This window comes from Aethalodelphis obliquidens, unplaced genomic scaffold, assembly GCF_003676395.1.
Source record: "Aethalodelphis obliquidens isolate GAN/ISIS:26980383/991018 unplaced genomic scaffold, ASM367639v1 scaffold39, whole genome shotgun sequence".
NCBI classification, from domain to species: domain Eukaryota; kingdom Metazoa; phylum Chordata; class Mammalia; order Artiodactyla; family Delphinidae; genus Aethalodelphis; species Aethalodelphis obliquidens.
The window spans coordinates 12780447-12806514 of record NW_020837983.1 but is presented as its reverse complement, the minus strand read 5'-3'; the positions used below and the strand labels follow the sequence as shown (position 1 = coordinate 12806514).

The 26068-nt window shown below is 39.5% G+C and overlaps 1 protein-coding gene across 3 annotated transcripts in view; it reads right to left on the bottom strand.

The window, feature by feature from the left end:
• Positions 1-22317, bottom strand: part of ATP6V1C1 (ATPase H+ transporting V1 subunit C1) — a 38458-nt gene extending 16141 nt beyond the window's left edge. Inside the window, exons 1-5 of one of the 3 annotated variants that reach the window (XM_027131572.1) lie at positions 22111-22252; positions 21068-21243; positions 8068-8238; positions 6721-6788; positions 1780-1865 (exon numbers count right to left, since the gene is read on the bottom strand). In XM_027131572.1, coding sequence (XP_026987373.1) covers positions 1780-1865; positions 6721-6788; positions 8068-8199 — 286 coding nt within the window. In that variant the 5' untranslated portion in view covers positions 8200-8238; positions 21068-21243; positions 22111-22252. Of the gene's footprint in view, positions 1-1779; positions 1866-6720; positions 6789-8067; positions 8239-8657; positions 8733-21067; positions 21244-22110 lie in introns of all 3 variants that reach the window. The other 2 variants (XM_027131571.1, XM_027131570.1) reach the window with 2 other exon arrangements.
• Between the last annotated feature and the right edge of the window lie 3751 nt (positions 22318-26068).

Sequence of the window (26068 nt, the reverse complement as noted above, 5' to 3'; positions counted from 1 at the left end):
CAAAAAAAAAAAAAAAAAAAAAGAAATGCGGAGCCAAAGAGACACTCAACCACTAATTCCCTGGAAGTGTGGTAGTCAAGATGACTTTACTCCTCAAGTCTGATGGGACCAAGGTCAAGGAAACCAAATGTCAATTATGGTTAACTGGCAAAAGTAATTCATACCAAAATATCTTCTCTCCTCAACTTCTCCCTACATAATACCAGCGAGTCAACAACATAGATGGTATCTCCAAAAGCAGTTTTGGATGCAATGCCCCCTAGACTGTCATCCCCCATTTGGCCTCACAGACTGACCGCCCTAGTTCATCAGGTACCTAGAGACCAGTGAAGGCAACTAAGTTGTTAACACACCTAACTTTCGTCCTGCCCCCAGCCGCACGTTAACAGACACAGTAAGCAGCTCAGGATCGCTATTATTAGCAAAGAGTAAAAATAAACTACTAAAAATTTTTTTTTTTACTGATTAAGTACTTCTGAGCATCTATTATTTGCAAGGAGAAGAAATGAGATTAGAGAGACACTGGATTTAAAATACAGTGACTGCTGAGAGTTTAGCCAAATCCCCATACTGCTGCCTCAGCATCCATTTCTGTGTGGCCAAGTGGCCTACAGGGGCCTAGAAGTTATACTAGATAACAGCCTGCAATCACAAGTAGATGTAAGCTCCTGATATGATTTCTCTGATATGACCCTACGATAAGCGCTCTCTGCTGCTGCCCAGGGCCTCCCCTGCTAGTGTACCCTTTAGATAAGACCCCCTCGAAGTTAACCGAAACCCTCCTTTTTGGTTTGAATCGACCAACCTGGACTTGGCTTGAGAACCCCAAAGCACTCCACCCACGGACCCTAATAAAGGCATGTGCCCCAGGTCCCGCCGCTCTCCCTCTGCTGGCACCCCGTCTTGACCTCCCTGCCTTGCCCCCCTCCTCCAGGACCTGTGAGTAATAAACTTCTCTATTTCTCTTTCCCTTGTGGTTTTTTGTTGAACCGTGGCTCACCAACCCATGACACCCCAGGGCTTTACTTAACAAACGTTAATTTAACCAAGTCACATCAGTGACCTTTATTTATCACAGTAGGCAATATAGGACAGAAAGAAAGGAAAGGGTTGTTTCTTATTATAATGACATATCACTAAAGATCAGCCTAATTAAAAATGAAGCAAGTGCTAAAGTGATATTTCAGGAGAAAACAACAAATCCAAGTATAAATGACAACAATGCGGTTGAAACCATCTTTATAAAGCCATTATTACATAAAGCAAACTCTACGTAAATACTAGTTTCTAGCTATGGAGAGGTCAGTGGTAGACTATTTCTATGGGTACTAAAGAAATGTCACATTCAAATCTGAAGGGAGGAGGCATTACTCTGCAATAAAATTAATAATTTTTATTGTAAGGATTTGGCAGTTGGATGCTATTAAATACAAAAAGCCAGAGAAAACAAGTATTCAACTGGAACAATGCTGAGAGACATAACTTGGAAACACAGTTGTTAATGGGAGTTGACAAATAGATTCTGGAAAGAACTAAGGTAAATCTTTATAATATTGCTTTTGGAAGATCCATATCATAAACTATATTATATATTATGTAGGATTGTCTTATGAGAGGTTGTGTTTCAGAGGAAAGAATGTAACTGGCAATATCACCAAATTCAGTAGTAATCATTCTATTTTAATGGCTTTCTATTGTATTTAATATCCTTACCTATAAACCTTTTTTAAGTCGTTCACTTTATAGAAATAAATTGCAAATCATGAAACATTAGCTTACCTCCATTGGCCAACAAATTCTCCTGAACTTTATCTTTACTATCCTCCAATACGTCAGCCATATACTGAGCCACTTTCTTAACCACCCTTGGGAGAAAAAAAAAAAAAAATCAACAATCACTTTCAGGAAAACAACCTAAATTCCATACTATACAATGAACACATTACATAAAGACACGAATTTGACTCTATTTGTTCCAATTACACTATCTGTATAATATAGAACAAATGGGTCCTAACTTCTAAAATAATGTTTTAAGGACAAAAAGCACGAAGATCTTATTACATATGTCAAACTCAACTGAGTAACTGTAGTTTTAAGGAGACCACATGCAATATGTTTACCAAGTCCAGAAAGAAAGTAGTGGAAAGCTAGCAAGAATAAGCTGAAAAACTGGGCAACAGATCTCACTGCACTGCAAAAACAAAGGGGGAAGCAGGAGCTTTCATTCACCAGTTATGTCCTTCCCCTTAGGACAAAAGGGATCCCACAGGCAATAGAATACAAGCAATGGTAACAATGAAGAATGCGGTCCTACACTACTTATTCATTAACTATTTATTGAGCATCTACTATTTGAGAAAAACAATCTAAAGGGGAAACCATGGTGCCAAAACTACTGAGGCATCTGCATATCACCTTCTCAATCCCTTCACTTTATAAATAAAGACACCCCCAGGTATGAAGAGAGTAAGTGACTTAGCCCCAAAAGTCACCAAACCAGTTCCCAGCAGAGCTGTGACTAAAAACGTGGTGTCTTGACTCTGGAGTCTGTTGTTCTTTCCCCCATTCCTTGTCTGCCTCTGGGCCGTGGGTGGGATACAAAAGTATACGCCAAAAATCTAGCTTCCCATTGCTTAAAATCAAAATGGAAAGATACCAAAAAAGACGGATGACTAAATACAAAGCCATCTGTGGTGAGCGCCAGCTGAGATGACCAGGCTACAGACAGAAACGCATAAAGGAAAAAGACTTCACTTCCAGCTACTGTAATCAAAAAAGCATAACGGATCAGGCGCAGGGCAATGAAGGACAGGAATGGTTTTGAAAGGCTGATTAGGTGGGAAGAATGTATATTCTTGCCACAGGGCATCATAGGAGTCAAGATCCAGAGAGATAAGAAAAGCAACGAATGATGAGGGGTCCAGACTGCCGGGAGTGTCATGCTCAGGAGAAAGGAGGTTGTGCTAGGACGGCCGGCTGGGGCCAGACTGCAGGTAGATTGCCTCTGATGTCAGCCTTTAGGAAGAGGTGTAATATGGTCAAAACAGGACTTCGGACAATTACTCCAACGACTTTGTGCTCAGCAACAGGGAGTGTAAACTGGAAGACAAATTAAGAAATTCCTGCAACATGAACCAATAAAGGCCAGAAAGAAGCAACAGAAGGACAAAATGTGAATGACAATCCTATGCGGAATGACCTCAAACCTAAGAAAGTGGAACAAATTCAGAAAAAAATGATGTAAGCCGTAAGTCTTCAACATGTTTAACTTGGGATTTGTCCATACACTTGCCTGTGTCTCCAAAATTCACCCATTCCTTCACAGAAGACAAACCATTATTCCTATATAAGTTGACGAGCATCTTGTAAACAGAACCATCTGCTATGAACATTCCAAAATGTGCATGTTCACAACACTGTAAATCAACTATACTTCAATTTTTTTTAAAAAATGTGCATGTTTACCACAGAAATGGTTCAGTGTAGAACTGCCTGGTGTCAAATTTATCAACTTAACATCGCATAACTCAGACCTTGACAATCTCCCTATGCATCTCTAACGGGAGTATCCATGACACATGGTCACCTTAAAAAAAAAAAACAAAAAACAAACTGCTCTAATGATCAGATTACTGAAAAAGTATGAACTATAATTTACTCCACCACAATGTTCAGTGTTTAAAAACTGGAACACTCAGTCATTAAGCTAGCATCTGTCAATTCTACCTAAGTCTAACAATCATATGATTTTTAAATTCCTCTTATCTTTCAGGAAGACTGATACAAAGACTAGATTGCGTAACAGTGCAGAAAAGAATAGCTGACAAACTGCATAGGCAACTTGCAATGCTTCTGACCAAATGAACTGCATTTGCCCTAAATACTTACTTCCCTAAAAAATGTGCGCAAACCTTAAACTATACTCAGGACATCCCACTGATGATTTAAAGAAAGATCTAGAGAGCTACTGAGGTGATTTATAAGGATCCAAGTAAGTGTTAATAATTATATTCTCAGGAACCTCCCTTCTCACTGTCCTCTTCGTTGTCATGACCTAACATTGCAATGAGGCTGGTGGGACTGCAGAAAGGACAATCACCTCGGGGGGGCAACCACGAAAAGTTTACTTAATTAAAAACCTATAATCAAGAAACCAAGAGACAAAAAACGGACTGATGGTAAGAACTGAGACTATCATCAAAAATTATTTTCACATTTGCTCTACTGAATGCATGGAATTATTAACCCTAAAAGCAGTTTGTTACTTTTGCTTTCATCCTCTCTTTTCCATTTTTATTGCCTAGTGCCTGCCCTTAGCTGACGTTTTCAGTATCTCTTGCATAATCTACTGTAAAATTAGCCCCCAACTGGCCTTTTGCCTCATGAGTACATCTTTAGGTCTATTTATTTACTTACCACATGTTGTTATGTCAAAAGATCTCTCTGCAACACCTCAGCCTCTACTACCAGAGTACTGCATTATGGTGGTTCTATCAATTCAGAAAAGCATAACAGCATAAACAAGAAAACCCTTCTGCACAGATTTTGAGATTAAGTTCCCCTCTACTCAGGTCTGTTCCCTTAAAGCTTTAATCAGAGGTACATTTCTAAGATTCTCCAAAATTCTGGTTTTTTACAAATTATACCTATTTACCTAAGCCCTAAGTATTTAGAAAGCTCTGTACGTCAAGAGTCAAAGGGATTGTAGACTGAGTCTGTCAATTAATCAAAATTCAGAAAGTTATTATGGATCCCATACCCATCTTCAGCTAAAATACACAGTAACTGAATTTCAAGTGACTAAACCTGTAGCCTAGAAAAATCTTTTAATGTAACTGAATTTTGAAGACAACATCATCACCAAATAAATCTTCAAATAAATGGCATAACAGCCCATGTTCATGAATCAAAGACTTAATATGTCAAGATGGCAATACTGCCCCAATTATCTACAGATTCTACATAATCCCCCTCAAAATTCCAGCTGACTTCTAGCAGAGATTTGACATGGTATTCCTAAAATTCAAATGGAAATGAAAGGAAGCAAACAGCCAAAATAATCTTGAAAAAGACAAAGTTAAGTTGGAGAGCTCACACTTCCTAATTTCAAAACTTACTACAAAGCTGCAGTAAAGAGGGCAATGTGGTACTGGCATAAGGACAGGAATATGGAATACAAATGAGAGTCCAGAAATAAACCCTTACATTTATGTTCCATGGATTTTTGCAAGGGTGTCAGGACAGTTCAACGGAGAGAGAATAGTCTTTTCAACAAATGGACAACTGGATATCCACATGCAAAAGAATGAAGATGGACTTCTCCCTACCACCATATACAAAATTCACTCAAAATGGATCAAAGACCTAAATGTAAAAACTAAAACTATAAAACTCTTAGAGAAAATACAGACATAAAACTGTGTGACCTTGGATTAGGCAATGTTTTCTTCCATACAACATCAAAAACACAAGCAACAACAAAAAAGAGATAAATTGGACATTAAAATTAAATGTTTTATGCTTCAAAGGACACTATCTAGAAAGTGAAGACGACCGACAGAATGGGAGAAAATATTTGCAAGTCATATCTGATAAGAGTTCTATCTAGAATATATAAAGAACTCTTACAAGTCAATAATCAAATGACCAATAAGCCAATTAAAAAACAGGCAAAGGATCCAAACAGACATTTCCCCAAAGAAGAAACACAAATGGCTAACAAACACATGAAAAGATGTTAAACACATTATTAGCCATCAGGGAAATGCAAATCAAAAACACAATGAAATTCTCTTTAATATCCACTAGGATGGCTATAATCAAAAAGATGGATAGTAACAAGTATTGTCGACAATATGGAGAAATTAGAACCTTCGTACACTGCTGGTGAGACCGTAAAATGGTACAACCACTTTGGAAAATAGTCTGGCAGTTCTTCAAAATGTTAAAAGTACAGTCACATTGACCCAGCAATTCCACTCCTAGGTACATACCCAAGAGAAATGAAAACACATGAGCTCACAAATACTTGTACACAAATATTCATGGTAGCATTATTCATATGAGCCAAAAAATGGAAACAACCTTAATATCCATCAACTGATGAATGGATTAACAAAATGCAGTATATCCTCACAATGTAATATTATTTGGTAATAAAAAGAAATTAAATGTTGATACATGCTACAACACGGATGAACCGTGAAAACAATACACTAAGGAAAAGAAGCCAGTCACAAGAGACCACATATTGTATGATTCCATTTATATGAAATGTCCACAAAAAGCAAACGTGTAGTGTCAGAAAGTAGGTTAGTGGGCAGTGGGGGTTAGGGAATAACTACTAATGGAAACAGGATGTTTAGGATAGTGGCAGGGGGATGAAAATGTACTAAAATTGATTGTGGTGATGGCTGCACAACTCTGTGAATATATGAAAAATCACTGAATTGTACACTTGAAGTAGGTGAACTGCCTAGCATGTAAATTATATCTCAATAAAAATATTAAAAGGAGTCACCATTTTCACACGTCAAACAGCTGTATTTTATTGCACGATAATTATATCTTCATAAAGTTGATTTACAAAGAAAAAAAAGTCATTATTTTCTAAAACCATTCCAATAAGCAGAATACACATGTGATAATAAACCCAATGCCCCCGTAGCCTAATAGCGACTCTCATTTTGCTCTAGCCTATGCATATAAATACATTACCCTTCTACAAATGCATCCAGTTTAGCCAGTTCATCCGACAAACCAACCAAGACGTCCAGTGTGCCAACCTAGAAAGGAAAAACAACATTTCATTACTGAGATTTCATCCCGTTTTTTTTTTTAAACAAGGTAATACAACATCTTGATTTGAAGGGCCTGCAAATCTTAAGTTCTCCATATTTTATTTCATAATATGCAAGTGTGGTTAAAAAATGTTTGCTAGACACTGCAAAGCTATTTATATGTACAAGATAATCCTCTAATTCATGGGCACAGCCACCACTTAGATGTGAAGATTCCACAATAGCAGGCCTGTGCCTCTGCTGGTCCTGCCCAGTGGCAGTGGATCATTTGAAGTCATGGTTTACAAGAGCAGCTCCTAAGCAGGGGTCCAGGGTTGTGCATCAGAGCATCTGTAACTGAAATTGTGGTGTTTCTTTTTAAAGGAAACTTTATGATTATTATTATTTTTGGCCGTGCCACATGGCACACAGGATTTTAGTTCCCTGACCAGGGACTGAACCCGTGCCCCTGCAGTGAAAGCACGCAGTCCTAACCACTGGACAACCAGGGAATTCCCTGTAATTGAATTTGTACTCAACACTGTGTATGTGTAAATGAGCGTGTTTTGGAAGAAATGTCCACAGTCTATATCAGTGTATCAAAGGAATTCGTAAGTCCCAAAATACTAAGAACCAGTGGTTTTAAGTATTTCTTAAATGAGTGTTGTATGTAACTGCCTCATTTGGTTAACCAGAAAAATATAAGTATCATGATCTTTTCCACTCTTTACAGAAGTTCAGTCAACCGATTACTGGCAGCCTGCTTCACTTAGAGGCTGCTACATTACTGATGTTTGATAAATGTTAAATAGATAAACTAGATTAAATAACTAGGATAGATTTGCCAAGTATAATTAAAGAGGTGCAATGGTAAAACATTTATAACATCAGTGAGTATTACATGAATTTAATAACAGAAAAATGGATTCACTGTGATATTTAAGAATACATAGTCCCAAGATTTTTCACTTCTAAAAATCATATTTAAGTAATACATCGAGTATTTCTGTAAGATTTCTCATTAAAATTTAAATTACAATTTAGAACAGCACAAAAGTTTAGGAAAATGTTATTTTGTTTTGGTAGTTTCCTTCAAGACATCTCAATTTCCTTATTATCTAAAATTTGAAGATCAGAAAGAACAAGGTAAGTTTTAAATTATGCCAATCCCTAGAGATGAGAGTTTTCTTTTGAAGGAACCTGGATATCTCATTTCTACCAAAAGGTAAGCAGAGACAACTGTCCTCTCCTTCATGATGAACGATTTTGCACAGCGCAGTTTTACCTTTAAGTCAGGAATGTTGAACTTTGAAGTAGCTGCAAGATTGTTGTTCTTCGTAGTTGCCGCATGCAATTTCTCCCATGTTTGCTGACATGTTTTCTCCCCAGGAGCTGATATAAGCCAGAACTCAGTCATGTTGGTTACCAGATATTTCTTCCAAAATCAAGACAGACTCTGAAATGTAAAACAAAACAAACTAAAAGTACATTCAATATCACTTGTTTCTAAATTATTTCAGAGTGATAAGCATAGCCTGCTGCAAAACTATCAATAATTCAACACTGGCATACAATCCTAAGCAAAGTCAAATCTACTTACCTGGATGTAAATCCATATAAATGGTAAATGGTGATTTATTTATGATACTAGGAAAAAGAGATGATAAAGACCTAATACATGAAGTACATAATTTTTTTAAATTACAAAACATCCTAAAATGGGAATTAGTCAAGAAGTGAGACTACCCAAAATATCAGCCACCAATAGTTTCATTCCACAAAAGAAGGTGGGAGAGTCACAAATTTATAGGTTTATCTTAAATTTTTAAAACATAAAACCAAAATAGGAAGTAAATAAACATGCATAACTCTTACCTTTGAAAAAGAATTGAATCAATGCATTTGAACAGTAGCCACCAAATAAATTTGCCACATCTGGCTTAGCAAATCCTACAAGGTCAGCCAAATTGGTGGTTAATTTTCATCCATATTCAATCTAAGGGAATCTCCTCAATCTCTAGCATATACTTAGTGGCCATCAAACGCTTACAAATTTGCAAAAAAAAAAAAACAAACTTGACAATCAACCTTGTAAATCAGTCTCTTATTTAAAATATGACTTGGGGCAGGGAGGGATGCATAATACAACACTACTGGATCTGAATTAAGAGGCTGTGGATCTCCCTTTCCAGAGTTCCACTAAGACAAAACCAACCCTCTTCCACAATCTTTCTCCCTCTCCCCTTTTCCCTCTCTCCCTGACACACACACACACACACACACACACACACACACACACACACACGCATACACACGCATGCACACATGCCCACACGCGCACAGAGAAAAAGAAAGTCCAAAACCAAATCTACTCAGAATCTAAGTAGGTAAAAAACACAAACACAGAAGAACTCATAATGTAATAGTGTCATTATTTCTACTTTAATATGCTTTCATTAGAACCACCATAAACTTTCTACTACCACTGCTTGTTTAACCTTTCCTGAAATTTGGAGTCTTAGGGAGAAAATAATGATCTTACAAAGTTGTCCTGATAATCAATCAAATAATGAATATGAAAGAACTTTGTAAATTTAAATTTCCTTTAAAATGTAAAGTATTATAGTTAATCGCAATGGACTTTCATAATTTCAAAAGACAGCTGAAATTAAAGTAATCCTACCGGGCTTCCCTGGTGGCGCAGTGGTTAAGAATCCGCCTGCCAATGCAGGAGACACGGGGTCGAGCGCTGGTCCGGGAATATCTCACATGCCGTGGAGCAACTAAACCCGTGGGCCACAACTACTGAGCCTGCACTCTAGAGCCCGCAAGCCACAGCTACTGAGCCCACGTGCCACAATTACTGAAGCCCGTACTCCTAGAGTCCACGCTCCACAACAAGAGAAGCCACTGCAATGATAAGCCTGCGCACCACAACGAAGAACAGCCCCCGCTGGCCACGACAAGAGAAAAGCCCGTGCATAGCACTGAAGACCCAACGCGCGTAGCACTGAAGACCCAATGCAGCCAAATAAATAAATAAATTTCTTAAAAAAATGTTTAAAAATAAATAAAGTAATCCTACCAGGTCATTACACAATTGAAGGTGACCTGAACATATATGCCATTCAATATTATTTTTTTCTAACTTCCATTTCAAGAGCATCTACCACATACTAGGTACTGCTCTAAACGTTTTATACGTTATTATTTCAATTAATCTTTCTAACACCTCTACGAGATACGTATCGTCCTCCCCACTTATAGATTTTTTTTTAGTAAATTTGTTTATTTATTTATTTTTGGCTGCATTGGGTCTTCATTGCTGCACGCGGGCTTTCTCTAGTTGCAGCGAGTGGGCTTCTCGTTGTGGTGGCTTCTCATTGCAGAGCACGAGCTCTAGGCGCGTGGGCTTCAGTAGCTGTGGCACACGGTCTCAGTAGCTGTGGTGCACGGGCTTAGTTGCTCCGCGGCATATGGGATCTTCCCGGACCAGGGCTCGAATCCGTGTCCCCTGTATTGGCAGGCGGATTCTTAACCACTGCACCACCAGGGAAGTCCCCCACTTACAGATTTAAAAACCTACTCAGAAAGGTTAAACTGGTGAAAATAAAGATGGTGGTATTAAATGAATCTCAAGAATTGTACTCTAAGATGATTTTTTCCAACATTCCTAAAAAGGCTGCACTAAGAGCTGCACTCTCTCAAATGGCCAACAAACTAAACACAGATTAATAGTGATGGTAAGCCCAGACAAAGCACTCAGCCTGGCCAGAAAAACAGTATCTGATGACCTGCAGATCACCTCCTCTCCCTGCAAAATGGCAGGTGACAGAATCAATTGTTAAGGTCTTCCTCATGATACTGTTAAATTATCTAAACTGCAGCTTCTTCAAAGACTGTAACCATATGAGCTATTACAGTAGATGTCACTATCATACCACTTAAGAGTTCTAGAAAATCTTTTTCAGCCAGCAGGTTTCCAAAGGATTTCAAGAAATATAGAAAGAGGACCATATTTCCTCATTTATAAATACCTGCCTGACTCTACAGAGCTTTCATCAGGATCAAATGAAATGATGCCATGGTAATTCTAAACAAAACTAGAGTCCCATCCTGCCTCTAAAGGCTGTTCCCAGTGTCCCACGTAGGAAATATCTTGTTTACTTACTACCTTGTAAATGCCACTATTATGCATTTATCACACTATTCTGCCTCATTTTTTTCACAACATCTTTTCCTCTCCACCTGACTGGGAAATCCTGAAGGGCCAGAATCATACCTTCTTTTCTGATGCTCTAAAAACCCAGCATATACAATTCCTGCCAACAGCAGGGATGTTATGAATAAATAAGAGACTTTATGAATAAGTCCTTGCTCATTTTATGAATAAATGAAATATAATTATAACAATGACTCTGAACCAATCAAAAAGTCTGATTAGAGGAAAAAAAATAAGGGCCAAGAAAAATATTTAAATGTTTTTTAAAGCTTTTTTTTAAAATTTAGTCTTTCAGAAAACAAATTCTAACCTTAGAGTAGTATATAAATTAAAAATCAGTAAAGCTGCAGATTACTAAGCCTTTGTCTTTCATTATTTTACAGGTGAATATAGAAATATAAAAGAGAGGGATTGAGAAAGAACCTGTTGGTACTTCAGGCAAAGCCATGGCCTCAATTCTTCTATCCTCTGGTCAAAGCAAACTATGTAAGAGGAGTCTGATGCGAAAGACAAGCGATTTAAGTATCTAAGGATAAATGTAAGAACTGCCTATGAGAAGAGCATCAATAAGACTTCTGCAAAATCCCTGTTTTTTGGTCCATTGTTATCCTGTCACTTAAACAAGTCACATAAAAAATTTCTCTTTGAAACTGAAGTACAATTTACGCTCAGTTCCAAAAAATCCCTATCTTTGCAGATGAACATATTTGTCGGGGGGAGGTCAAAAAGTGAAATCCCTGTTGCTACACACATTTCCCCTTCTGAGCCACACAGACAGTCAAGACGGGTGTCCACTGGTCATCATCTCACCCAAGGTCTGGACACCTCCACTTCCGCTGACTGCTTCAACTGACTTGTTTTTATGCCTAATTATTTCCCTTTGTTTCATCTTGTATATTGGAAGTCAGGCATAAATATAGGCAAATCATGTGTTAAGCAAAAGAGAAAATGATTTAAAAGGCATTCCTCAAGACTCAGATCAAGGTTTAAGTCCCTCTGTTATATGTGTGTACACAGTTGCTCTCTTGATGATCTTATTTATACTCAAGGCAATTCCAGTCTAGATGCTGAACACTATTCTAAATTGTATCTCCAGCCTAGGCTACTCTGCTGCATCTAGAGCTGTACCCACAGCTGTCTCCACAGCTGACTACAAGACATCTCCATCTGGATGTCTCCAAAAAAACCCAACATTTCTAGTCAAACTCCTAATGGCTTCCCCAAAACCTGGTCCTACTCCAGTGTTCCCTGAGTTAGCATAGTTAGTACCCCTGCAACATTAGACAACTATCAATAGAATTGTCAAATGTCATCAAGATAGCAGCCAACACTTATTGTGCACTTCCTATCTACCAGCACCAGTCAAAACACTTTACAAGGATTAACTCATTTGGTATATCTCATGGATAGTGGTTACAAATGAAGAAACCAAGGCACAGAAAATGCCTCATACATTATATGAAATATATAGTACAATATGTATCATGTCATATATCATGTAAGTGCATATATTACATGCTAAGGATGAATGTATTATATGCTCTCACAGCACCTTTTAAGTATTTCCCTGAGCAACACTTTTTATTGCTGTCTTTCTACCAAATAAACTGTGCATTAGGGTAGGTGGAAACCATGATAGCTTTTGCTCACAACCGTACTCTCAGTACCTGGTACAGAGGCTGGTATGTAGAACCTCAAAAAGTATTTGTTGGGCTTCCCTGGTGGCACAGTGGTTGAGAGTCCACCTGCCGATGCAGGGGACACGGGTTCGTGCCCCGGTCCGGGAAGATCCCACGTGCCAAGGAGCAGCTGGGCCCGTGGGCCATGGCTGCTGAGCCTGCACGTCCGGAGCCTGAGCTCCGCAATGGGAGAGGCCACGGCAGTGAGAGGCCCACGTACCGCAAAAAAAAAAAAAAAAAAAAGTATTTGCTGAATATTCTTGAATGAATATTAAGTAATCTTGTGAAGATTAAGTACGATAATAAAGTTAAAATACCTGGCTTATAACTGGTTCGCTCCCTTCACTTCCTCCATATTTTTTAAAGTCAATTTCATCGAAATATAATTTATATACAATAAAATGCACCCATTACAAGAGTACAATTTGATGAGTTTTTGACAAACATACACACCTGTATAACCACCACCAAAATCAAGATTAAGAACATTTCTGTCTTCCCAAAGCCTTCCCTCACACCAAGGCCCAGTCAATCCCTACCCTACTGCTGGCCCTGGGCAGGTGCCTATCTGCTTTCTGTCACACTATAGATTCATTTGGCCCGATGTAGAATTTCATTGTAAATGCAAGTGCACACTGCGTACTCTTTTGTATCTGGCTTCTTTTGCTCAGCATGTCTGTGATATTTGTCTATGGCCTGTGTATCAGTAGCAGTTCATTCTGTTTTATTGCTTAGTGTTCCGTGACATGAATGTACAATGGTTTGCTTACCCATTCACCTGCTGATAGACATTTGGATGATTACTGGTTTGGGGCCATTAACAATAAAGGTGCTATGAATATTCCTCTACAAAGCTTTTGTGAAAAATACACATTCATTTCTCTTGGATAACCATCTAGAAGTGGAATTTCTGAGTTGAATGATTAGCATATATTTAACTTTATAAGAAGCCACTAAACTGTTTTCCAAAGTAGATGTAATATTTTATATTCTCATTAGCAAGATACACAGTTCCAGTTGTTTCACATGCCCACCAACACTTAGTGCTGTCAGCCTTTTTATTTTCAGCCATTCCAGGGGGTTGCAGGGGAATCTCACATTTCCACAATGACTACAAAGTTCAGGATTTTTTCATGTTCTTATCAACCATTTGTATATCTTCTTTTGTGAAGTTTCTATTCAAATCTTTTGTGAAATTTCTATTCAAATCTTGTGCCCAATTTTTTAAAAAGCTGCATTGATCTTACTGAGTTGTAGGAATTTTTTGTATGATCCTGATACAATTTGAGAGGTGTGTGTGTGCGTGTGTATTTCTTACATATTTTCTCGTGTCTTGCCCTTTCTTAATGGTGTTTTTGAGTAGAAGTTTTCAATTCTGATGTCCAGTTTACTGACTTTTTCTTTTATAATATATGAGTTCTGACATAAGAAAAATCTGCCTACCCCAGAGTCACAAGGATTTATCCTGTTTGGAGTTCAGAGAGATTCTTGAATCTGTGTTTATAGTTTTCAACATTCACTCATTATTTTCTTCAAATTTCTTTCCTGCTTCTCTTTCCCTTTTTTTGAGACAAAAATGGCATGTATATTAAACCACCTGATATTGTCCCACAGGTCACTGAGCTTCCATTTTTTTAAATTGTTTTCCTCTCTGGGCTTCAGTTTGGATACTTTCTTGCTACATCTTCTAGCTGGCTGACTTTTTCTTTAAAGTAATCTATTTGTCTCATGAAGTGAGTTTTTCACTTTAGATGTATTTTTCACCTTTATAAGTTCCATCTTTTAAAACTTCTCTTTCCTCATTATGTTCATGTTTTCTGTAAATTCTGAGCATATTTACAATTCACAACATTAAATTGCTGATCACTGGATTTTGTTTTCTTCCTTTTAAGAATGTTGTGCTTTGTTCTGGCGGTTACCTTACTTGAGCTTTAGCATGCTTCATTTCAAGGCTTGTTTTTATACTTTGTCAGGCTAAGTCTAAAGCTTTACTCTAGGGCTAATGTAGCCTTTCTACTAAGATCTGACCGTCTGGAGATTCCATGGGATGCCCCAGGGATTCAATAAGGTATTCATACGCCTTCCGGCCCCATGAGCTCTGGCAACTGTCTAAAGTTCTCTAGTCATTCTTTGCCAGGCCTCCTACAGAGAGAGACTCCTTTACAGATGGTGGGTTTTCTGTCTAGCTCCCTCCTGTCAGCCTATCCAACCCGCGAATTCTAGCCAGATAAGCCTTCCCCAACTCCAAGCCTCCTCAACTCAGCAAGACCAACATGCTCTGCTTGGTCTCCTCTAAACCACGGTCCAGAGAGTGACTCCAGGCAGAAAGCCAGAGGGATTATAGAGCTCATTTCATTTGTTTCCTGTCTCTTGGTTCCTGTATTACCTCTGTTGTCCAATAACTGGAAGCAGTTTTTTCATATATTTTATCCAATTTTCTAGTTGTTTATGGTGGGAAAGCAAGTATGGTACCAGTTATTCCACGGTGGCCAGAAGCGGAAGTCTCCTCTTGTTTTGCTGTATGTATGGTTCCTGAGTTTTTGGTTTTGCTAGGGATTTGACCACAACCTCCCAGTCCCTCAGCCCCATGCTTTAACATTTAATAGAAAACAGGATTAACAACAATGAACGTGAGAAATATAACAAGTCTAGGCTGAAAGACTGTAATAATACTATGTGTGGGAAGAATGGAGCACTGCTTTGGCAGTAAAGTGGAGAAATGTTCATTTCCGTTTAAAAAAAAAAGGACAGATGTAGCTTGAATAAATGTCCCACACATATGTGTCATTAATTTTGCAAATGTATAGCATGCTCTAATGATTGATAAAATATAAATTCATTAAAAAGCATTAATAAAGACATAATAACTTGCCATCATTAATATTTCCTCAATCTAAAATAATTATATATCACAGGATAACCCAAAAAAGTTCTGTAACTTTTTTAAAAAGGGACAATTTCTAGAAGGCAGTTTGTCAATGTTAATCAAAAGCCATAAAAACGTTGACACAGCTTTAAGAAAGAAGACTATATATAGGTATAAACATTAAATTGTTTTAAAAAACCCATTAAAGATTATCTCTTGGGAGTGGATTATGAATGTTCATTTTCATTCTTTCTGCGTATTCCTGTTTCCTAATTTTTTATTAATGAATTACTACATGTAAATGCCAGAAAAACCCCACACACTTCATTAAAAAAAAAAAAGTGGGGCAATATCCTCACACTTGAAAACACTGAAAAGTTTAGAGACCGTTAAATGGCATGGCAACAAAGAACCCTGGGTATAAATACAAAAGATAAAGGCAAAGCTGGTTAGTAAAGCTGGTTAGTAGTAGCTGTGTCTGAAGTATGAGATCAAGGTTGGTAAACAGCCTTTTTATCTCACTGGGAATTTCAGTCAGAAAGAACCTAAATGCCAACTTCAGGAAGCATAGTGTAACGGCCACAGCACTGAACTGAGAGTATGAAGACTTGGAATCTAATCCCAATTCTGCATATCACTGTCTGCGTAAATTTCATTTGTAAAATGAGAGGACTGGATTACCATATCCAGGATCCTTTTTTGCTCCTGTATTCCATGAATCTATACTGGCTAAGACCCAGGATTCTTTTTTTTTTTCTATTTTCTTGTTAAGTCCCTCAAGTAAATCAGATGATCGGACAGGTTTCAGAACCACTATAGTAAAACAGGAATTTCCATGATTATATAGTGAGTTACATAGTAAATGTTACAAGAAATGGCAAATATTCCTTAATAAGATGGCTAAATGTCATACCATCATTATCAAGAATCATGCAGCATTGTTAGTTCTATAATACAGGAATGATTTTTGTTCTATGGAGTTCAGAAACCTTAAATACATGAACCCACGTTTTGCATGCTTTCTATGGCAGCTTACAAACTTAAAAAGTGAAAAGCAATATGATATATGAAATCAAGTACAGAACAATACGAAATCTGGGTAAACTACTGCTTTGCTCAAGAAATACACAATTTTATTTCATTTATGAAGGACAGAACATAGAGGATTTTAATGCCCTTCATACAAATAGGTGGTTTTGTGACCATAGTGTTAGAATCCGGATTCATTCCCAAAACTTCTTGAAAAACTTTTCCAGCACTAAAAACATTGCTCTAGGGCTTCCCTGGTGGCACAGTGGTTGGCAGTCCGCCTGCCGATGCAGGGGACACAGGCGCATGCCCCAGTCCAGGAAGATCCCACGTGCCGTGGAGCGGCTGGGCCCGGAAGCCACGGCCGCTGAGCCTGCGCGTCCGGAGCCTGTGCTCTGCAACGGGAGAGGCCACAACAGTGAGAGGCCCACGTACCGCAAAAAAAAAAACAAACAAACAAACAAAAAAAAACATTGCTCTAGGTGATAGGAGGCTGAGTTACTTACAAAAACTTATGCCCCTAGTCCTGCTTCTGCTCAGAAATAAAATTCAAATCTCCCATTCTTCACAGTCATCACTACTAATGTCCTTTGTCTGAGTTTTTCTGCCTCATCTTCACAATGTTCTGACCTCCCTTCATCCATCTTTACCTCAGGCCTGCCTGTAGTCTCTTTCTTACTTGCCTCTGCTCAACAGTCCATTTTGCAGAAAGCAACCTCTCTCCTATTTCAACCAACTCAAAATTCTCTTAACAAAAAGATTTCCGCAACCAAGTCCAACCATGCACCAAATCCATTCATATAATCCCAAACTATTTCTCCCTCAACCCGCATGTCCACTGAAATCCATGTAATAGACTGCATTAAAGCAGACATCTATTTTACGTTTTTTTCCGCCCAAATATCTGTTTGACTGTAACTGCTTTCAAGTTAGGGTCATATCATTCATCAAATGTTTTAGGTGCTTAAATTCCCAGGACTGTGGTAAGCTCCCAGAACTGTGGTAAGAAGCAAAACAAAATGTACTCCCTGTCTTGAAGGAGCTTATACTTGTGTGTGGGGGTGTGTATGTGTGTGTAGGTCTCTACAAGTAGGTAGGTCTGTGTGTGCAGGGAAAGGTAGGAAAACAATGCAGATGACAAGATAAAAAAAAAAAAATCAAGGCAGAATACACTGGAGGCACAAGAGAAACACTAGTCAAAATTTTAAAACACTTCTATCTTGTCTGACTACAATAAGTATTTTTTTGTTTTTAAAGCAGTAACAACTCTTTTTCAAAATGGAAGGAAGGAAAAGAGAGAAGAAAGGAAATTCTGGGTCCAAATCTCTGAGACTGTTTATTTCATTACTGTATCACCCACTTATGAGAATTTAACGGCGGTGGATTATTTTCCTACGTCAAGGATTTGAATTTAAAATAAAAAGAGTAAAGCAGTAATTATCACAACAACACAAAAGGTGGGGATAATAAACCCAAACAGCTACTAGCATTTCTTTTGTAAATGAAGGTATCAGCCTGACCCAGGATAGGGGCAACCACAGAAAACAGTACAGCACCCCTATACGTGCTCCAATACTTAAGTCCTTTTAATGCTTTCAAGGAACCAATATTTTAGTCTCTGAAATGCAACCACCTTTCACAGTAAATTAAATTTCTCAATAAAGGCTGAACGTGGTCTAAATGCAAAACAACTTCCTTTTTCAGTCCTTGAAAATACCAAGTCGTTTACTAAAGTGACTTATTTCAACAGGCACAAGAAGGCATACCTCAGATATCAGTGAAATATCACATAGCCTTCCAATTGTGACACATCAACTTTTAACAGAATTGATCAGTGCAAAACATTTACCACAATCCATTCATCTTAAAAAGTTGCTACATCCTTCCCCTAGAAATTTTTAACACCATACAAATAAAGAGTAAGAATAACTGTTTCCTCTCTGAATGTTAAAATTCTAGCCTTCAAAACAGAAGCACCTTAACTGGGATTGTGGGAGGGACTTGCTCACAATAAAACTTGTTTTAAAAGTTCCCAACAACGATGGGGGATTTTACCTTCCAAGAGACTTTGTCATTCATACAGAAGGAAATTTTTAAATTATCAGGACACACACCTTCTTTAAAAAATCTTAACTTTTGTGTTGTTTTGTTTTCAACTGAAACAGTACCTATAAATGCTCTATAATCCTTTTAAGAATTACCTGAATTTCATGCCATAAATATACTGAAATATGAAAGACAATTTAATCTTTGATGTATTTTATAACCAACTGCCGTCTTTTTATTTTACAGTTGGCTAGAAATAAATGTGTAAGAACCAAGCCTTACTTAGGCATAGATGCTGATCATAAAACCTGAAACCAGCTAGAAAGGTAACAACTCATAACACAATGTTAAAAACCTCTTGCAATTTCTGCTAAAGCAAGCTGAATCGACAGGCAAGGAGGGCACTGTACCCCCATTGCTAAAGGAACCATCGGAACCTTCTGAGGGCCCAGAGACTTTCTCTCTGCCACAGGCAACTCAACACTGACCCAGGGAGCAAACAATTCCTTCCATGCCAGGCAACTCCCTGATTCTACACTCATGGCTCCCAAAACGTTACTTCCCTTCTCTTTCAGGCTGTTATTTTATAACAGTGACTGGACCACAGCACCATGTTTTCCACGAGAAGGTGCTGATATCTCTAAGACAATGTATTCTAGCCTGAAATTCAACAAGCCAAGGATCTAAAACAAGCTTGTCGCCCCCAATTCATCACTCAAGTAAGCTTGAGATCCTGTTTCCTGGTAATGACAACCACTTATTGAATATGTGCTATGTGATTAGCACTTCAATATGCTAAGCAATTTTGTAGTTGATTCCTTCAAAGAAGATGGTATCACCAACCCCACTTGCAGATGAGAGAACAGTTAATGAAATTTCTTGCCCAAGGCCACAGAGCTAGTGACTACATACATTTCACTTGCTAGTTTATTAAAACACTGCTCTTAACCTCTATATCCCCAACATCTAGTAGAGGGCCTGTCACTAACAAGCACTCGGATATGTGTCCCATAAGTAAAGGATGGCACCACATGGGGTGTTTCACAACCAAATGGTACCTCTCTCCACCAGGAGGAGCTTGGAAATGTCTGGGAGCATTTTAGGTTGTCCCAACGTGGGGGCCACTACCACCATTTAGCGGATGGGGACCAAACAAGGGACAGTCCTGTCCAAAATGCCAAAAGCACCCACTGAGGAACACTGAACTATAGGCTGGTTCACAAAGAAAACCTTTCATGGTAAAGTCAATCCACATGTTAACCAGCTTAATTTATAAATAACTTCCTATTCATGGATAGTTTGCTTAAAATATCTTAAAAGATACATCAATCTTTCTATAAAACACCATTTTTGCATTTACCTGCATTTTATTTTCAAGTACAGAGCTAAGGCTCCATCTTCTATCCTATGATGTAACCAAAGCACATCTCCTCCACTGCCCACAGGGCTCCTCTTGGAACTCTATAAATGTATAGCAGATTTGCTACACATTTGGAACAGGATTTTGCTTCATTATCAAGAATACAGTTTGAATTTTCTAGTTCCAAGGTTCACTCTTGTCAAAGGGAAATTTTAGACTGCCCTGCTTCACTGCCTGAGCTATCTTGCCAAGGCCACCGTGCTAATAGTTTCTACTATGTCTTCAAAACATCAGTGAAATGTGAACCAAACATGAATTAGTTTATAACTAAAATGGTATAAAATTCCACATCCAAAGGGTGAAAAAGGTTTACTCCAGCACATAGATCAGAATATGTACAAGAATAAAATTTAACTAGGAGGTATTTGGTCAGAACTGCAGCAACGCCTAAGCAGGCTCAAGTGCAAAAGGAAGACTGACCGCTTGGGGATTGGAGCACAAGAAGATCCTTTGGCAAAGGTTTATTTTGGCATACCAGCTTTGCTCTTTAGCCAATGCAACTATGTCACAAGCTGTGGAAATAATTACAGAATCAAAATTTTGAAGCCCAAACGTTTCTTTTTAGGTAGAGAAAACTAATGTAAATAAGGCTCTTAAGACTAATATGCCAAAAAATAAAAATGATCATTTCCTGCCCAGTTCTAAAAGCAGTATACACTAACCACCTAGCTCTCAGCATTTACTTTAGTCAGATCCCGAGTACTGTTTCTTTAGATTTTATCTAGTCCCTGCAAGATACACCAAAAGAGTCTGAGACACAAACCCGAGGCTCCGTCTTCAGCACAATTTGAGACTTGCTTGTTGCCAAAGAACCGTGATTGACAAGCTGAGTACCTTTTGCCCACCTTGTTGCTCATTATCTCCTCCAGCTGAACTGTAAACTGAACCGCTTCACCCAAGCCAACAGAAAAGCAGTTTTTAAAGCACTGACCACCACTGCCAAATCCCTTTGAAGCTGTCCTACTCAGAAAGGTTCACCAAAAGTGCTGAATCAGAGATTACAGTGCACTACAAAAAACTCACCCTTCTCTCTAGATGTGATTGTGGTTAAGTACTGTGCAGGTAATCGGCAATCAGAAGACGATGGAAGTTATGCTAGACTTAAACACATCACTTGATGTGCATTTCTAGGTCCAAGGGTCTAGATAGGTCCCTAACTATACAATGAATGGCATTTTCATCTACTTTCTCTCAAAGACCTGTGAGAACAAAATAAACATGAAAGGTAATTCCTGTGACTACTGTTCAATAGAAGATGTTCCGGAGTAGATGACAGTACCAAAGGATAAGTTTGGAAGGCCAAAACAGATCTTTGCAAAGGAGTCTCCCCTCAACCCCCAAAGGATCCAGTCTCCCCTGTGTACTTCAGGACTGCTTTGGGGGTAGCTATAACTACCCTCAGTGAAGAGTGCAAACAGAATCTAACCAAACTTTCCTTCCCCTTACTCCTCTGTTTCTCAGGTGATTCAATTTGCCCGTGTGATTCTCCCCTCAAGCTCCTTTTCAGGGGTTTCTTGCCTACCCTTCCCCCCATTCTAATAAAAAATGGTTTGAGTTCTCTGGATTCTCGTTCTTTCCCCTGCCCACAAGGACCCTGCGTCCTCTATGAAGGGCTCCTAGACCCTTTAAACTGCCACCTCCATAGCAAGCGCGTACACCCAGTGGAGGCTCTCGCGGTCGCTGTGACCTCACACACACCACCCCGGATCTTCATCTGGGCCACTCAGCCACCTTTCATCCCCCTCAATCAGGCGGACGAGCATTCACTGGGATCCTCACCCCAATCCAAGGAGAAATGTCCCAGACCGGAATTTTTATTTCTGCCTCTGCCACTGAGTACCCCCTGGGGCCCTTTCTCTTTTTCCCTCCTTCCTCTTCCCTAGAGACAGAACCTAGGCCCAAGGCGGCGACGAACCCGCGCCGAGAAACCAGACACAGCCGCCCAACCGGCTCCAACGCCTCAGCCTCGGCCCCCGCGCCCGCCCCCATCCCTCCCCGGCCGCGACCGCAGCGCAAGCTTCGGCCTGGCCGGGGCTCCCCATCCGGTGTAGCCATCGCTCACTGACCCAGGGAAGTGTCAAACGAGGAAGTGGCAGCAGTAACAGGTACAGAGGTGTACAGCCTGGCAGACGTTAACGGCTCAGCGCTCCATCCCTACCCGACCTAATCTCCGGCCTCACAGCTTCCTCGACCCCAGAGCCCACGAAGCAAGTCACGTGCCAGCCGGAGCGGTCAGCTGACCGCGGCGCTCGCCGCTCCGCCTACGCGCGCGCCACTGCGCAGCCGCCGCGGCCGAGCCCTCGAAAGAGGGGCGGGGCGGGGCGGGGCGGGGCGGGGCGGGCCTGGGAGGCTCTCGGGGGATCCAAGGAGACCCGGGAGTCGCGGCTGGCGGCCGCTGTTCCGCGATTGGGTAGGGTTCCTGCTTCTCCCCGTGTCCGGCTCGAGTCTCGTGCGCCACTTGTGAATTTCACGGCCACCATCCCTAAGGTTATCCCACTTCTTCAGGTTTCTGCAGTTTGGAATTTGTCTCCAGCCCCTACACAGGCTTCTCCACTCGGGGTTTTCTTCGGACAGCCCGGTTTTCTGAGTAATATCCTTAATAGTTCACTTCGGCCGCTGATTCACCTTTTCCTTCCAGTCCACTTCAGGTTAATTCCGTAAATGTTCATGGAGCATTTACTGTGCGATAGTCACTGTGCGAATTTTCTTAGGATAATCTGCTGGCGTGAATCACTCCTTGCAGGAGAGAGCCTGTTATCTAGTTCAGGGGTATGTGAGGCGTGTAATAAATATCATAAATAGTTGGCACCACATTAGATAGTGGGAAACCAAGTAAGGTTACGCGGCAAAGGCATGGACAGGAGAAATCATGTCCTTTGGGGGAAAAAAAGGTAGCAAGCCGCTCTTTTGAGCCCTGCATATTTCATTGGCTGGGGAAGGTAGGTGGTATTATCCTAATTTAGAACATAGTTTTAGAAATGGTAAAGAACTTTGTGATTTTCTAATTCAGTGCTTTTATATTTACAAATGGAGAAGGTGAAGAGCCAGAGGTCACAGAGCTGTTTAGCACAAGAGAATAGACATACCTGGTTTTAAATCCTGGCTCCACTGCTGACCAGCTATGTGACCTCAGGCCTGTAAACTTCAGCTTCTTCACCTGTAAAATGGCGGTAATAATACATCCCTTATAGGGGTGTTGTGAAGATTAAATGACGTGTATATTTGGCATAGTGCCTGGCACATATGAAACACCCAGTAAATGGTTGCTATTATTACTATATATTATAGGACCCAGGTTTTTTGACCTATCTTATGCCTTTTCTGCTGTTGTGTCCCTGCAGAAATTCACCACAGAATTTCTTAGAGACTTAGTAATACATCGGACAAAAAGTAACAACCAACCAACCTATCCCCAACCTGATGCTTTTCACCAGTTTTGGGTGATGTGCAGGCAATTCCAACAACCAGTTCTGTAACACAACTTTGGAAACTTGTCAGGAATTCCAAGGGCTTTATCTGGCATCACAAAACATGGGCCTAAAGGCAATGTTTTGTTAGATCTGTACTGTCCAATACAACTTTCTTCAGTGGTGCAAATGGTATTCTGTGCTGTCCATATCGTATCCACTAGACTTACATGGCTCTTGAGCAGTTGATGTGTGGCTAGTGTGACTGAAGGACTGAATTTTAAAATTTATTTCACTTTAATTAATAAAAATTTAAATACCCAGAGGAGGCTAGTGACAACTGCTTTGGGCAGTGCAATATTAGGGTCTGCATTTAAAACCTTTTGGTTTCTTTATGTTTGCATATGGCCCTGAAGCAGAATTCTCATGTCCATTTCTTAATTTTTGAACTCGAGTACATCTACTTCTGATGTCCAGACACTTTCCAATGTTTTAAACACCATGTTATACTTGAGAGGCAGTATAATGTAGTGCTCAATAAATGTTAGCTCTAATTATCATTAGACCTAGCATATCTCATTTAAAAATCTAGCAAATATGTTTAGAATAAGCAGGGCATGATTGTTTTCTAATGGATTCTAATAGTAAGGGAACGTATTTTACAAAGAGTGCGAAGCTTGCTTTTTGATACAATGCATAGGAGCATCCTAGGTATCTAAGTATGTGTAACAGGCATGACACACCTTTTCCTCCATTTCCAAGTATCTAAATATTCCCCATCTGGAAGCACCTTCTAAGGCTTAAAGCACTGAAAAAATGTGTAGAGAAGATATTTTTTTCCTCATAATTTTGTCAAGGGAAAAAGGTAAATGTTTTAATGAAACAAAGTGGGGAAAGTATTTGAAACTACTAGGACAATAGGAATCAAAATCATTTTTCACCCCCCTATAATATTAAAAATATCTTGAAAGTTGGTACTGATATTCCTCTTAGAAAAGGAAATGTCCTTGTTTAGGAAAATACTTTGATAAACTAGAGGGCTGGAAGATAAACTGAGAGCTTGGGTAAATGGAGACAAAGACACAAGAGACATAAGTAAGCTAGTTTCCAATAGAGATTGGAAAGGAACAGAAATGGGGTGGGGGCGGTGTTGGAATGTGAGGAAGGCATAAGGTGTAGAGAGCGGAGAAAGAAGAAAGCAACACGATAAAGAACTTGAAAAAACACGACTGTTTAGAACCCCGTTTGAGATCCCTTCAATTGCTATGATGTAAATCCATTGCCATCTGCCCAGACGTTTAATGAACTCAAATGCTTTAATGAACTATTTTTTATTTGGTAGAAATTTATGGTATCCAGGTGACATTATATAAAGATCTCAGACAAATTAATCATAACAATCCTAAGACCCCCACATGCAAATGAACAAAAAGCACAAAAAATTGAGAAAAAAAGAAATACCACTGGCTAAAACATATAGGGAAATGTACACTCTTACTAGTGCTCAAAAATATAAATAAGATAGCAAATATAAATATTTATCAAAGTAAATAATATATAAAAATAAATATGAATAAGAACCTGTATTAGCAAAGATAGAAATATGTACATAATAGCCAGTGCTGGTGATGGTGTGATAAGACAGTCTCTTACACTGCTAGTGGAAATGTAAACTGGTACAACTTTTTTTTTTCTTTTTTTGCGGTATGTGGGCCTCTCACTGTTGTGGCCTCTCCCGTTGTGGAGCACAGGCTCCAGACGCGCAGGCTCAACGGCCATGGCTCACGGGCCCAGCCGCTCCGCGGCACGTGGGATCTTCCCGGACTGGGGCACAAACCCGTGTCCCCTGCATTGGCAGGCGGACTGTCAACCACTGCGCCACCAGGGAAGCCCAGTACAACTTTTATGGTCAGCAATTTGACAGTATGGATGAGAAGCCTTAAAAATGCTTATTCCATTTTGATCCATATTAGGATGGAAATAATGGAAAAGGTAGGAAAATATGCAAAATATATTCATTACAATATAATGTCTGTTTTCATCATCAACAACATTAAAGATTTAGTGGAAGAACTAAGCCCCAATGAAGATGAAGCATTGAAAATGATTTGATGTGTATATCTGGAATTTTTAGAGGATAATGTTCAGGGTTAATGAATAGGATACACTGGGGAATTCCCTGGTGCTCCAGTGGTTAAGACTCCATGCTTTCACTGCTGAGGGCCTGGGTTTAATCCCTGGTCAGGGAACTAAGATCCCCCAAGCCATGCAGCACAGCCAAAAAAAAAAAAGAGTAGGATACAGTAGGCCAGTGGGTCTCAGCTAGAGGACATTTGGCGATGTCTGGAGACGTTTTTGCTTGTCACAACCTGTGGAGAGGGAGACGCTACTGGTATCTACTGAAATCAGGGTAGAAATCAAGGACGCTGCTAAACATCCTACAATGCACAGGACAGCTCCACAACAAAGAATTATCTGATCCCAAAAGTCAGTAGTGCTGAGGCTGAGAACCCTAATATAGACCCACAGGTTCTCAGAGTCCCAAATTCTTGACGAACAACATAGTATATAATACTCTCAGTTTTTTATCTGTGAAACTGAGACAATATTAACCTCT